Below are 13,620 nucleotides of genomic sequence, written 5' to 3'. Positions count from 1 at the left end.
GACGAAGCTCTCGGCCGCCAGCACACTTTAGGTTAAAAAAAAAGGCGGCACTGAAACGACACCGCTCCGAACATAGCGGCACCAAGCCAGCAGACTTGTACAGGCCGCCATTTTGAATAGGCATGCCGCCATTTTGAATAGGCTCGCTCAGTGTGGCAGTACGCCGCACATAGTGACGCCGCACTAAGCGAGCCTATTCAAAATGGCGGCCAGCCACTTGCCAACTAAAAACGTTGCCACTTGCGCTTTACTCGGCTATGGCCGAGGATACTAGTGGCTACAATACTTTTTTTTTTAGCGGAGCTTCTAGGCGGCGCTTAACTCTGCGAGTTTCTAGGCGGCGCTTAAACTTGTGAATGAGCAGCCGGCGGAAACTGATGCACCAGAGCATGTGGCGCAACAGGCATTTCTTCATGAAAACTTGTGAATACAGCAAAGGAAAGCTGTAAGATTTTGCAATAAATGTTCAACTGGTAATAATTTTACACAATGCTGTGCCTACGTGAGTTCTCATTATTAGAAAAAACTGTGTACATTAGTCAGGTCACAAGTTGCTCATTTGTCTGTGATTTGCAATATGTACTATTCGAACTATTCGATTCGAAATTATTCGACCAAATCACTATTCGCTTCGAATTCGCTTCGAACCTCAAAATCTATATTCGCCCATCCCTAATCAGAGATGTTCCCTTTTTGCTAAATAAGATCATAGCAACAGCCATTACCACAATTTTTTGTCGTTTTCTCATGGACCATTGGTCAGAGTGTGTGAAAAAGCAACCGCACATGGTGTCAAATGTTGCTTCCGGCAGTTTCAGGTAATGCAAGGTTGGCGGTAACTGCCTGCCTACAAACAGCCTTCTTACCATTCCATTATATGCCAACTTAAAGGAGCACTGACACCAATTTTCGGCGTTAAGATTATTGCACAGTTCGCTTCCTTCACTCAACCGAAAACCCTGGCTGAAATATGAGCGGCCTGCGACGCGAAGAACATAGTTCAATTGGATGTCATTTATCGCGCCGACGGAGCAGCGCGCGGAGCGGCACTCAGCAAATGGACTTCAGCGTGACATCATCCCGTGAAGCCAAAAGAAGTGACGCGACAGCGCTCGTCAAAAACTCGTGACGTAATTTCCCGCGCGCGGCCCCATGAGCGGCGAGCGGGCGCAACACCCTCTCAAGCAGGCGCTGGTGACGTCCGCACAAAGCGGTGAGGTCAGGCCGAGATTCTGTCATATGCACCGCTCGGGATGAAAGCGCGGGAATTTGAAACAAACGATTTTCAGGCCGTTCAATGTAATTAACTATCGCGCGCTGAAGTATTTGAAGTGCTGTTTCAGGTTCGTCAGTCCATTAAGCATCGATAAAAGCAATAAAAGTGTAACATAAAATTTTCGTGTCAGTGCTCCTTTAAATTAACAGATGAATGTGTTGTTCTTAATATGACAAACAGCTACTTTGCTTGTGCCTCTATTGGGTTGGGGTCTTGGCACTGTCCTTTGGTTGATGGTCCAATGCACGGAGTGGGTGTTTTTCCCTTGGAACTGCACCAAATCTTCGCTAACTTTTTGTGTGCTGGGATGCACATTCTTACACACATACACCAAAAAATAGAAAACAAATGCACAAACTGGGTCTCTTTCAACCCAGCATTTTTAGACCATGCTGCACTTGACACAATGGCCTGGTAAATATCAATACTAGAGGCCCTTTGCTGCTCATCCGGCACTCCTGGCCCTCAAACGTGGCAGTGTTGGGCTGAAAGTATTGCATTTCAAATGCTGTCTGCATACAAAGCTTCCTCGCTCTTAATTCCTTTTGCACATCAAAACACGGTGTTCCCACAAAAACAAATTTACCTCACCACACTAGTGTTTTGGGCAGGTGGCAACTTGCAAAAGTTTTGTGGCTCCTAATTCTTCCTTTCCATTGTGTTACCTTACCACATAGCAAGCTGCGAGTGAAAGATGCTGGGGCCCCAAAAACACAGCGATCTTGAAGCAATGCAAAGAAGGCTTGCATTTAAGCTGGCAAGCATTGATAAGGTGAAGAAAAAAGAGTAGTACCTTGGCGACATCTCGGACAGCAATTTTTCTAAAAAGTGCCGGTGCCTCTTCTCCAAATGTTGAGGGCACATAGTCACGTGAGAGACCAAAGGAAAATGCCCCATATCTGAAACAAAGACAACGTCAAAAGCTGCGCCTAATTTTTTTCTTTTTTAGTGCACCATCTTTAGATGGCAGGGTAAGCTGTGGGCATAATGAAGTGTACAGGAGTCTGTGCCAAATGCGCTCTTGCTAATACACAACTCAGTATGGTACAGAGAGAACCAAAAGGAACAACTTCTTGGATTGACCAAATCCTTTCTGTTGTTTAACATTTCATTAGTAGTTACACTAAGAATTTCCAGTGATCCTTATATACAAAGCTGTATCAGATAACAAATAGAAATAAAAAGCAGTTTTGATTACACATTCTCTGTGACATGCAGCTGTCTTAACAGATACTTCAAACACATACCATCCATTGCAGGGGTGCAGCTAGGGGGGCGTTTTGTTGACAAAAAGGCCAGTTTGTTGACAAAACGGCCATGCACTCATATTTTTATGTAGATGTTACAGTAAATAAAACATCTACCCCTTTGGCTTAATTGAAACGGAAGGATGCCTAAGATTCTGTTTGGCCGCAGGCACAGGTTCACCCCCCCTTTTTCTTTTAGCGGTGGCGTATACAACCCCACCCCCACAACGAAAAACATTTCTGGCTATGCCACTGATCTATCGAATGAAGGCATTTGCACTTAGTGACTTCTGAAGCAGATGAACAAATAATGTAATGCTTAGTGGGATTCGTTATGGTTATGGTACTGGACCCTACCCAAGCAATGGTCGAAGAGTGCACGATTGGCTTCATTCAGCTCACATTAAGCAACCGTGCGTCAGCGCACAGAAGAGATGCAATGCCAATGTTGCGAAAGAGAAGGAAAAGCGGGATTACACTTCCCTTGCATATGGGGATATGGTTAATATTTAGGAAAAATTTTTAGAGCAAGAAAGTGTCGCGAAATTCTTCAGTACTGAAACTCTGCTCGAAGCAAATATCAAACAATGTACGGTATTACCGTATTTATTCGAATATAAGGCAAGGTTTTTTTTTCCAAAATCTGTAGTCTCAAAGTCGTACCCCACCTTATATTCGAAGCTCAGAAATATACTTTTTTTCTTTTTTAACTGTCCAAACTGCACCCTTGCCTTATAATCGTGACCGCCTTATAATCGAATAAATACAGTATTCCATGTATTACCTTAAAAAAAGAATATTTCCACAAGCCCAGTTGAGTGATGTCTCCGCAGTAAGTGTAGAGCAGATTCGTTTCAAAAAGAAATGCCAAGCCATATGCCAGACAAACACAGCTAATGTGCAGGCTGCTGTATTAAAAACTCACCTCCGAAGTCGGTACATGTCAGTTGTGTACAAGTAGTACTCGTGCTCATTCTGACTGCTTATGTCAAGCAGAATGTCACCAGTCAATGCCTTGAACATAGGTGGATCTTGAAAGCCATAGGGCTCACAGACATAGCCAGTCTTGTCTGCTGAACAATGACAGTAGGGGTAGAACCGTTCCTTCCCTTCTTTGGCTGGCTTGGCTGTCGAGGGCAAAAAAGATGAATGTACTAAGCATAGCAAAATACAATTAGTATTAACAATTGGAAAATGGTGGCAGACTTAATTAGTAAAGGTTTCAGAGGACGCTTTGGTTCACATGACACGAAAATGGTGAGACAAATGTACCACACAATCTGTTTACAGGTAACGATAAGTGCATATTGTGTTTAATACTGTGAGATACAGAACACTGCCCTAAAGACATTAAAAATAGGGCACAAGAATTCTCCACTTTGATAGCACTTCTCACGTGATGAAAAGGCAGTTCAAAAAATAAAATGGGACTCAAAAAAAAAAAGTGCAAGGCATGCAGTTAGAACACAAGATCATCTAGTGTGAACCATTTTTAGGGACAACAGTCTGCAATGTGCCAGTGAGTAAAAAAAACTAAACAAGGTAAGAATTCTTGGCACATCGTTAATCCACGTTTTTAGTGATTGCACAAAAAGAGACATGGACGAAAGAAAGGACTCACAGCACAAACTTCCAATTAAATTAATTATGCCACTGTATTGAATTTTATACTGAACCAGCATCGACTGCGCAAAAAAAATACATAAAGTAAAAGTAAAAGGTTGTTTTTTCTGCTCACAACAAGTGTGGGAATCGATGCAAGCTGACCAACCCAAACAGCCCCCCACCCAAGAGTGCATTAAGCGGCACATAATGAGGTTGTTTAGTGTATGGACCGTGTTGTGTACATCCACCCACTTTTGTGTGGGTGGCAGTGCATTGGGCAAACCAGGTGTTGCATCAATGACTGGTTACATGAACACAATGTCAACACTGGCACTGGTGGTTTCTTGGTGGTACACAGCCAAAAATATAACTGTAAACTCATTTCTAATTATTGTACGATTGTGTACCATGGCAGACCCAGCTTATTTGTGAAAAGGCAGAGGCCAAGGTGATTTTGAGATGGTGTGGTTATGATAATACCTATGTTAGGTAACCTCTCACTGACCCTCGCCGACAAAGAATTGTCTGTGTTGGCGGCAGCATCTCCTGGCTCTTTTGTTTGTTGGTTTTTTTCCTGCACAAACCGCCTACGTGCACAGTCGATGCTGGTTCAGCATGAAATCTGCACAGTGGCACAACAAATTTAGTTGGAAGCTTGCGCTGTGTGTTCTTTTTCTCGTCCATCTCTCTTGTGCAATTGTACTCAAGTTCGAGAACGGAGGGCTAAGCCCTGTGTGCTTACTTTACTATCATGCATTAACAAGAACTTATCAGACATGGCTCATTTGTAGAAATTGGCAAATGGTTGACTTCTTTAAATAGCCGACTGAATACTCCTCCATTTGATACCCGCTTCGACTAAAATACTATAACTATTTCAAATTACTGAATATTTGACACTCCCAAGTAACACAGCTCAGATTTCCAGAACCCCCTGCAGGGTTTACTGCTTGAGTCATACGTGGTTTTCAGGTGAAAATTTGGCAATGTTGCAATCCAACGGAGTGCGGCAAGATGCTGACCATACTACTTCCAAAGCTACGCATCACCGAGCACACTCACAAGGAGGAATGACCCCCTCAAAACACAAATGCTATTTTTTTTTTAAATCAACAGCTCAAGCCCATTTGCTCTTCCATGCGAGGTTAAAAGCGAACAGACACGTATCTTCGAGGGCTGCAAGGTGAAGCAAAGGCAGAGGCGAGGACTCAGCACAAGCTCTTACAAATGTGATAGACAGTCCGAGGTGAGGTGGTCACATCGGCGGCGTCTCCAGTGGGGCTCTCCACAGTGGGCAAGGGCGGCACAAAGTTGTCCAGGGGTAGGCCTGGCACGAAAACGCTGCGGCACTCGGGCTCAAAGGCGTCCAGCATGTCCCAGTCAAGAGAGCGCTCGGAGTAGTTGGCGTTGGACGAAGGCACCAGGATGCTGCTGCTGCCATTGAGGGGCCAGAGCAGGACGCACGTGGCGCCCACTCCCGATGGCAGCCGCAGGGTGGCAGCCAAGTGCTCCGCATCCGCATCCAGGTTCCACCTGCACACAAGGTTCGACCGTCGCTCCTTATCCTTGCCCTCACAAGGTAAGGCCCATTGTATGGGTCAACTTCACCGTCAAAGATTCCTGCTCAGTTCTCTTTTTACTTAAACCCCAGTCAGCTGAATTTTCCGCTAAGTTCAATCAAACCTTAGCTGTACCACCAGGGCCAAATCAACTAGTGTAGACTGTTGCACGATTAAAAACGTCAGACCAGCTGGCATCAACTAAGTGTTCCTGATAAAGAATTTCCGTGACCTCACTGAGAGACTGCCACCGCCAGAAATTTTGTTCAGGGGAGGCTAGCTGTGTCTCAAATAGTTCTTGTTGCTTGGTTGGGTTCGTAAGTGCAAGGGCGTCAGTGGGCAAAAGGCCCCATTACAATGTTTTTTGCTCTACCTATGGGCATGACTCCTAACCCTTTCAGGGTCACAGACGTACATATACGTCCTCTGCAAACACCTTCAAAATGGTCAATAACGTACATGTACGTCATCGCTAGTATGTTTAAAAAGCGCGCCTTTCTCGCCAACTTCTCTTGCTTGGCATGTGCTGCCACACTGCGGAAATACGTCAAATTATTTTCTTGCGCCGGTGACTCTTTTTTTAAATTTTTTTATGGGCGCGCTGGCTATCGCTTGCGCATCCGGTAACGAGGGGGCATGACGCCCACCGGGCGCCTCTCGCTTCTTGCGCCTGCCACAGACCAAAGGCGCCTGCGAAACTGATGAGGCTCTTTTCTCCTTCTTTTGTATTTTATAGAAGCGGTGCGCCGTCTATCACTCCCGCATCCGGCCGCACGCGCGCAGCGGCTGGTTTTGGTATCGTCCTCCGGGCGCTTCCCGCTTCTTGCGCCCGCGAAACTGATGTTTATCTGATTTCGATGCATTGATGCACAATGCATCATTTTGTAAAAGTAGTATAAGTTTTTTATTTAGAATTTTTCTTGTGTTACTCATGAATGTTATTTTCTTTTCTTTCAATGATACGCGAGTACCGTATGGGGTTTGGTGTGCCATTGTTTCTGTTGCCTTGTACAAATGGGAGGTGGGGCTAGTCAAGCTGCTATAGCGCAGCTTTTTTCCCATTTTCCACGCCACAATTGTTTCTATTTTGTGCAAACCACGTTGTATCATTGTGGTGAAATAAACTTCAATTCAACTTCAATAAACCACATGTATGTAACAACACAAACAACTCTTTTGCCATTTTATGGTCACCCTAAAAAAATTACGATAATTTTTTCTTGAAATAGATTCGTCCGAAGAATTTAAATCAGCAATAACAAAAATCGACCCTGGGGGGTCGCATTTGGCAAAAAAATTCGACCCTCAAAGGGTTAAACGGTCCCATGCACGGGGCAATTTTTTTCTAGAATAACGATTCTGTTAGGTAAGTTATTTGTGGCAAAAATACGTTTAAAAAATGAACTGTGCGAACAAATTTTATACTCCTTTAAAGTAAAAAAACGAGTCATCTGAACAAAACAGCGCTGGGTGACAAGGTATTCGTTATACAGAGTGTTCACCTAACCTTAGTCGGAGTTTAAAAATATTTCGATGCACCCTAACACGACGCAACTAAGTGCATATTGCTAATTTTTCTATGTAACTTTTCACGCTATTTTTTGTACGTTGCCTAATTCGATAATTAGTCAATTTTAATTAGCCAACTTTAGAACCAATGAAGCTAGGCCAAAAATCACAATTAGAAAGTTGAAGAGCGGTATTCAAAACCTCAGAATAAACACTTTATGTCTTTCTATCCATTAGGTATTAGTGTTTTTCAGCGTATTGAAGATGCCCGCGAAATACAAAAAATTGAAGAAGAAAGACCAGGACACCGACCACAAGTTATTTCGAGTTTAAAAGAAATTAACGTTTCGGCTCCCACACGGAAGCTGGTCTTTCTTCTTCAAAATGCATCCCGACCAGATGGGCTTCCGTCATACCCTTGACTTCAAAATACAAAAAACTACCATGTGACGCGCAGGCTCGCACGTCTTGATTGCAGTGCTCCCAAACGTTACGCGCACAAACTTCCATAGGTGCACCACCGCTAAAAAAGTGACAGGGCAGATGACGAACTAGTTGATTCCGACAGGACAAGCGATAACAGCTGTGTCTGCTTATCGCTATTGGCGATCAGTCGTGAGAGAAGAACATCGCTGGCACAAATGGCACAGCCAATGCCTATGTTGCTGCCCTGTCGCCTTGGCAGTGGCAGGGCGCCTATGGCATTTGGTGCGCGGAACGTTTGGGAGCACTGCAATCAAGACGCGCAAGCCAGCACGTCACGTGGTCACGTGGTCCGCCGGGCCCAGCAGACGACACGAGGCCAGTTCCGCCAATGGGGTGGTTCCTTCTAGTCACGTGCGTGCTGCGGCCAATAGCATCACGTATTTCGAGTTCTGTTGGGGGGTTGTTTTTTTCGTGCCCAATGAGCAAACGCAAATAGCAGTGGCGGCAATTTTAAGCCGGAAAAGTCCTCTTTGATATGAGCCCAAGATGACTGCCATCGGAGCAGAGGAACGGCAGCTGCACGCTGCAGAAAACACCCGTTTTTTGCATATTTTTCTGCGCAAATTCACCCTGCACGCATTATAAAATGTGAAATTACCATATATTTACTCCCTTTCAGCACGTGAAACTTTGCAGATACAGAAAATGATAGTTGTAGATACGAAAAAGGCCATTTTCAAAAAAGTGATTTTTGGGCATTTTTTCGACCCAAAGACCCGTCTGCCCCCTAAAATTGGCTAATTATCTAATTAGGCAAAATACAAAAAATCGCGTGAGAAACTACATACAAAAGTGAGCAACATGCATTTGGTTGCGGCGTCTTAGAGTGCATCGACACATTTTTAAACTCTGGCTTTTAAAGTTAGGTGAAACACCCTGTATATGACTGGAGAGGGTTGCTTTCTTTCCTGTTCAATGCTGGGGCACTCTACCAAGGCACAGAGTGAGGTGAGCTGCTCTACACATCTGGTGAAGACAGGTGGTGGTGAACCACTTAGCTGGTATGAGCGTGCATACCTCGGCAGAACTGGGCGCCACTCACTCACACTAACACAGCAAAATATAGTTTTCCTCATGCACTCACTCACACTCACTCTCACCAGTCGCCCTCACCACTCGCACTCATTTGCACTCACACTCACTACGTGCCCTCCACCACTCAAACCCACTCGAGCTCACGCTCAGCACTCGCCGTGACCACTTGCACTCACTTTCACTCACGCTCACCGCTCACCATCACCACTCGCACTCACTCACGATCACCATTCGCCATCACTACTCGCACTCACTCGCGCTCGCGCTCACCACTCGTTGTCTCCCCACGCACGCAAATGTGCGCAGCAGACCCTCCATGAATCATGAAACCGAACAGTATTAGTGCATTACGGCGTCAGAAGGCCATCCAAGTCGTATTCCTAAATCAACACGCCACCAGAGAATTTATTCTAGGGTGCCCCTAGCAGGAGCTCAGTCACGACATATTTCCGGAGCTAAAAGCAATCCCTCCATTAACAACCACCACAGTGAGCGGCTAATGTGACGAATAGCCAACAGCGAGCACAAGCATAATAGTGGCACTCACCGCGGTAAGCTCCACAAATGGCGCGCGTAGCGTGAGTGCACTTGCGAATGGTGCATGGGGTTTAGGGCGAGTGGCATTACACTTGCTAGTGGTGAGCGGGGCTCCCCGTGAGTTGCTCTCGCACTCGTGAGTAATGAGTGGGGCTGGCCGCGAGTGGCGCTCGCACTCGCGAGTGGTGAGCGGGGCTCATTGCGCGTTGGGTCCGCACTCACTCGCTTTCACAGTCCCCAGTCCAAAACGATGGCAAGGCTCACTCACCACTCACTCATGAGTGTTGAGGGAAGGGTGTGTGAGTGCACTCGTGAGTGAGCCTGCCGACCTATGTGAGCACGCGCCATGCAAAGGGGACGATTTTTAGACTGCAACGTGCAACTTCTAGGGTCTGGTACACCCTTTCTTCTGGTTATATACCATATTCTCGCACATATAACCTGCACCAACATTAAAAAATCGTAAGAGTAAAGTTGGGCTGCTAAGTTGGCTGCAAGTACAGTGGAACCCCGGGGGTACGTCCCGTCTTACGAAGACCCACTTCTTACGATGGATCACCGTGGTCCCGGCAAACTCCCCATAGAAGCAATGCATTAAAAACCCTGATTATACAATGCTCGGGCGCTCACGGTCCGCTTCATACAACGGACTTGGCGTTTTTCCCATCTTTAAGACTGCTTCGCCGCCTTGTCTAGACTTTTCTTTACCCTTAATCCTCGTTTGCCACTGATTGATGTGCAAAAGTCTGCAGGCAGGCCAAACCACTTGCTGAACAGACGCAAGCAAGTAGGTGTGTTCGGGCGGGCGGGAGTTAACCACGCAACAAAAGAACACCAACGCGTCAACCAAGAGAAGTCAAAGTCCAGGTGGCCGACAGACAGCGAATTTGAAGCTCCAATTGAGCCGACCAACGCGAAAACACATACGAGGCAACCCCACGGCGACGACCGAACACCCGCTTTTCTTGCCCGCTCGATCCAACTTTCCTCCTTTCACGACACTCTTTCTCCCTCTACCTCTGCTCTCTGCTTATCAGTGTTTTTCAAAGCCGCGTTGTCACTTTGCTCCTTTCTTTGCCGCCTTTTTTTCCATTGCAGCTTTGCACTATCGTTCATTTCACTTGGCCTTGGCAGTTTCACACTCTCGCCTTTTCCCCTCTCAAATTGTTTGGTCCCATTGGCTTTCCCAGCCCATCTTCTGCACGCAAAGCGCAGGGCTGGCGGGCTATAATTAGCGCTGGACGGCACAGGGGTCACGTAGCGTGCAATGCATGGCTGGTGGGCTAGCGCAGGCACCAATTACGCGAGCGCACGCTAAATATAGAAGTTTAAATAGCCCCCCTGTCGCGTGAGACCATCTATTAGGGCAGCATTTACCTGTACCCCGATCATACGACACCTCGGCCATACGATGCTTTTGCGCGGTCCATTGAAAGTCTTATCGGGGTTCCACTGTAATATACAATTTTTTTCTAGAAGTGGCTTCACCGCATTGTGGATTGTGCCATGATGCGTGTATTGTCAAAGATGTCATCGTGTTCTTCCTGTGCTCTATTCTAGCCAGCTGATCGTCAAAAGCAAAAATAAAGTGAAATTTTACTGTCTAGTCTTGGATGCAGTCTTATTCTATATTTATCGTAAATGCACTTGTTCCACAGTCAGGTGCCACGGTGCAGAAGTGAGAGCATCGGAGAAGATGAGATAACAGATGCACACAGGTGACAGAGGAACTTTGCAGAACCCAGCAGCTATCTACATGGATGTTGATTTTGGGGTTTAACGCGCCGACACTACACAGGCGATGAGGCGCGCCAATTAATTTTGACCACCTGGAGATCTTTAAAGTGCACCGAAATCTTGAACACACGGGCGTTTTTGCTTTTCGCCTCCATCAGAAAAGCAGCCACCGTGGCCGGGAATCAAACCCACGTCTTTGGGCTCAGCAGCACACCGCCATAGCCACTAAGCCACCGCAGCGGGCAGCAGCTATCTACAAGTAGTCAGCCTGGTGAACCGATGTGCCTTGCTGAACCGCAATATGATTTTTGGCGGCATTTCGCCTTACTTGCTCCGATATTTTCGAATATTCACACACCCCTACACAAAAGTATTTGACAATATAGCCCCGTTGTTGTTGCCCACTGAAGAGGCATCATAGAAAAGGGCCTCACTTGGGCCGGGCAGGTGCGTCGCGGAAGGCATAGGGAAGCACGTTTCCCCGCGGCTGGGTGTAGTTGTAGTAGCGGGAGGGCGACAGGGTGAGGGGTGGGGGGTCCTCGACGTGGGGGGCAGTCAGGGCCACCGACATGGCAATGCTGACAAAGAAGGCGGGCAGCAGGATCTGCGAGAAGAGGCCCTTCCAGTTGCGCCGGGTGCAGTAGTAGCGCTTGAGCAGGATGGCGCTCAGCTGCTGCACCAGCAGCAGCTTGCCTTCCACGCGCCGGCCGCTGCCCGCCCACGCACCCTCGGGCTCCTCGCCTGCGTGAAGCACCAAGGATGAGGGGGGGGATTCAAGCCCCCACATATACCTACCACAAAGCAACACCTAATCTAACATTCTCAGAAGCCTACAAGAAACGACACGACAGATTGCCCTCCCTGCTTTTCTGCAAGTCCAAGGCTCTGAAAAACCGGTTTCAGCTCTGAACACACTTCAATGCATTTCCACTATTACGTATTTCCAGAAATGTGTCCACTGACCTGTAAGCACCACAGTGCACAACTGTAGTGTTCTAGTAACAGATCTAACTTTTGTCGGCACCACCTAGTTGTGTACACCGGGTCTCACAGCATCACAAGTCAACTGCAGGAAGGCACGATGGTGGCTGGCGAGTTGCCACCCTCTGATTTGTATTCCCTCTTATACAGCGTTGGTTGAAGTTTGTGTTAAGTTGGCACAAGTCTTACTCCAATAAGTCAACCTTTCAAATAGAGAGAAGTTGCATGTTCTCTTGACAGTCGTCTCATTAATGAAAGCATGGCTACAGCCTAAGTTCGAAATAATTTTCTTAAGATTTTGAAACGTGCACAAACTGTTAATGCAACAAGCTGATGTTGCCATTTTGAAATAAATCTTGAGCTTATTTTGCCAACTTTGCCAGCCAAGCTACATTTCCAACTGTGACATGAAAGTTAACATTTTTTGGTGTACTATTACATTACAATCTTCATTTCTTGCAATAAAGTGTACATACTACTACTTACTCCATGAGACAATTTCAGCGCCTATTTGTCTCTGTTTGAAGGTGTGATGTTAGAATTTTCATTACTTGCGAAAAAGCACACACTACTACACCACAGGACAATTCCAGCCTCACCAACCTGTGCTCGTAAATCCATTCCAGTGGCTGGCCTCGTCGACATCACCACCACTAGACCTTGACAACTCCGCAAGACTATACCCGAACTCCGTCAGGGGCTGTTTCTCCTCCGCACAGGCGCTGCTGTGGTTGTGCTTAGAAGAGGAAACAACCTTTGGCTTTTTCGGGGACTCGTCGTAATCTGCAAGAGCACAATCAGCACACTGCCACATGCTGGTTGCATCGTATTTTATGAACAATAACTTTTCTGGCTCCATAGTCCTCCAAGCAAACACTGAGAGCTTTGGCTGACACTACAAAAGTGTCCAAACTGGTTGAATAACTAATATGCACCAAAACTACTAGCCTTCAAATTATTTGCCTTGAGATGGCCTACTGCCACGACAAGAGAAGCGTGGCCTTGATATAGGCATGGGACTTGAAATAAACCTTAAGCACCAGTAATTAGGATTAATAGTGCACTTCCATTTGTCTACAATGAAAGCCTGATCTGAAGGCCACAACAAGCTTTTTTTATCATTAACTTCTTAATCCCTGCCTAAGACAGCAGAATTGTGTGCCCCTGACATGCTGACCACAATAGAAGGCATCCTAGCTGAGAAAACTGTTCAGAAAGGCATGGACGGAACTACACAGGTACCAATTCCCAGAATACAGTCTGATTGTATCAACCAACCATGCACTCCTGCACTCACTTAAAAGGCATTTCTCTTCCTTATTTAGGGCCACCTTTTGCTAGCCACTTAGAAGGAAGCCCAATAGAGTAGTAGGTGGTTCGATGGAAAAGGAAAAGAAATGGACTGGGGATATTATTGAGCCCAGCTGGGGGCTCAACGGCATACAACCCAGTCCGGGGGGTAGGGAATATAGAAGGGGATAAATAGGATAGGGTTGCCACAGTCGCCGCGAGGAAAAGAAGGGTTGCCACAGTCACTGGGGGCCACCGAGCACAGTACACACCACAAACACAGGTCCTGGCGTCATGCTGCGTCCGGGAGAAGTTCTCGACGGGAGCGGTGGAGCGTAGAGGCGAGGCTGTGCTGCGG

At 46.5% G+C, this 13,620-nt stretch overlaps 1 protein-coding gene across 1 annotated transcript in view; it reads right to left on the bottom strand.

Annotated features, from left to right (window-relative positions):
* Positions 1–13,620, bottom strand: part of LOC144150561 (ATP-binding cassette sub-family A member 2-like) — a 132,113-nt gene that overhangs the window by 51,495 nt on the left and 66,998 nt on the right. The window contains exons 29-33 of the mRNA XM_077682162.1: positions 12,576–12,755; positions 11,426–11,732; positions 5,354–5,661; positions 3,449–3,650; positions 2,070–2,175 (exon numbers count right to left, since the gene is read on the bottom strand). Coding sequence (XP_077538288.1) covers positions 2,070–2,175; positions 3,449–3,650; positions 5,354–5,661; positions 11,426–11,732; positions 12,576–12,755 — 1,103 coding nt within the window. The remainder of the gene's footprint in view (positions 1–2,069; positions 2,176–3,448; positions 3,651–5,353; positions 5,662–11,425; positions 11,733–12,575; positions 12,756–13,620) is intronic.

This window comes from Haemaphysalis longicornis, unplaced genomic scaffold (assembly GCF_048455015.1).
Source record: "Haemaphysalis longicornis isolate Haplotype H1 unplaced genomic scaffold, Haemaphysalis longicornis Haplotype H1 scaffold_1, whole genome shotgun sequence".
Taxonomy (NCBI): Eukaryota; Metazoa; Arthropoda; class Arachnida; order Ixodida; family Ixodidae; genus Haemaphysalis; species Haemaphysalis longicornis.
This window is presented reverse-complemented; position numbering and strand designations above follow the sequence as displayed.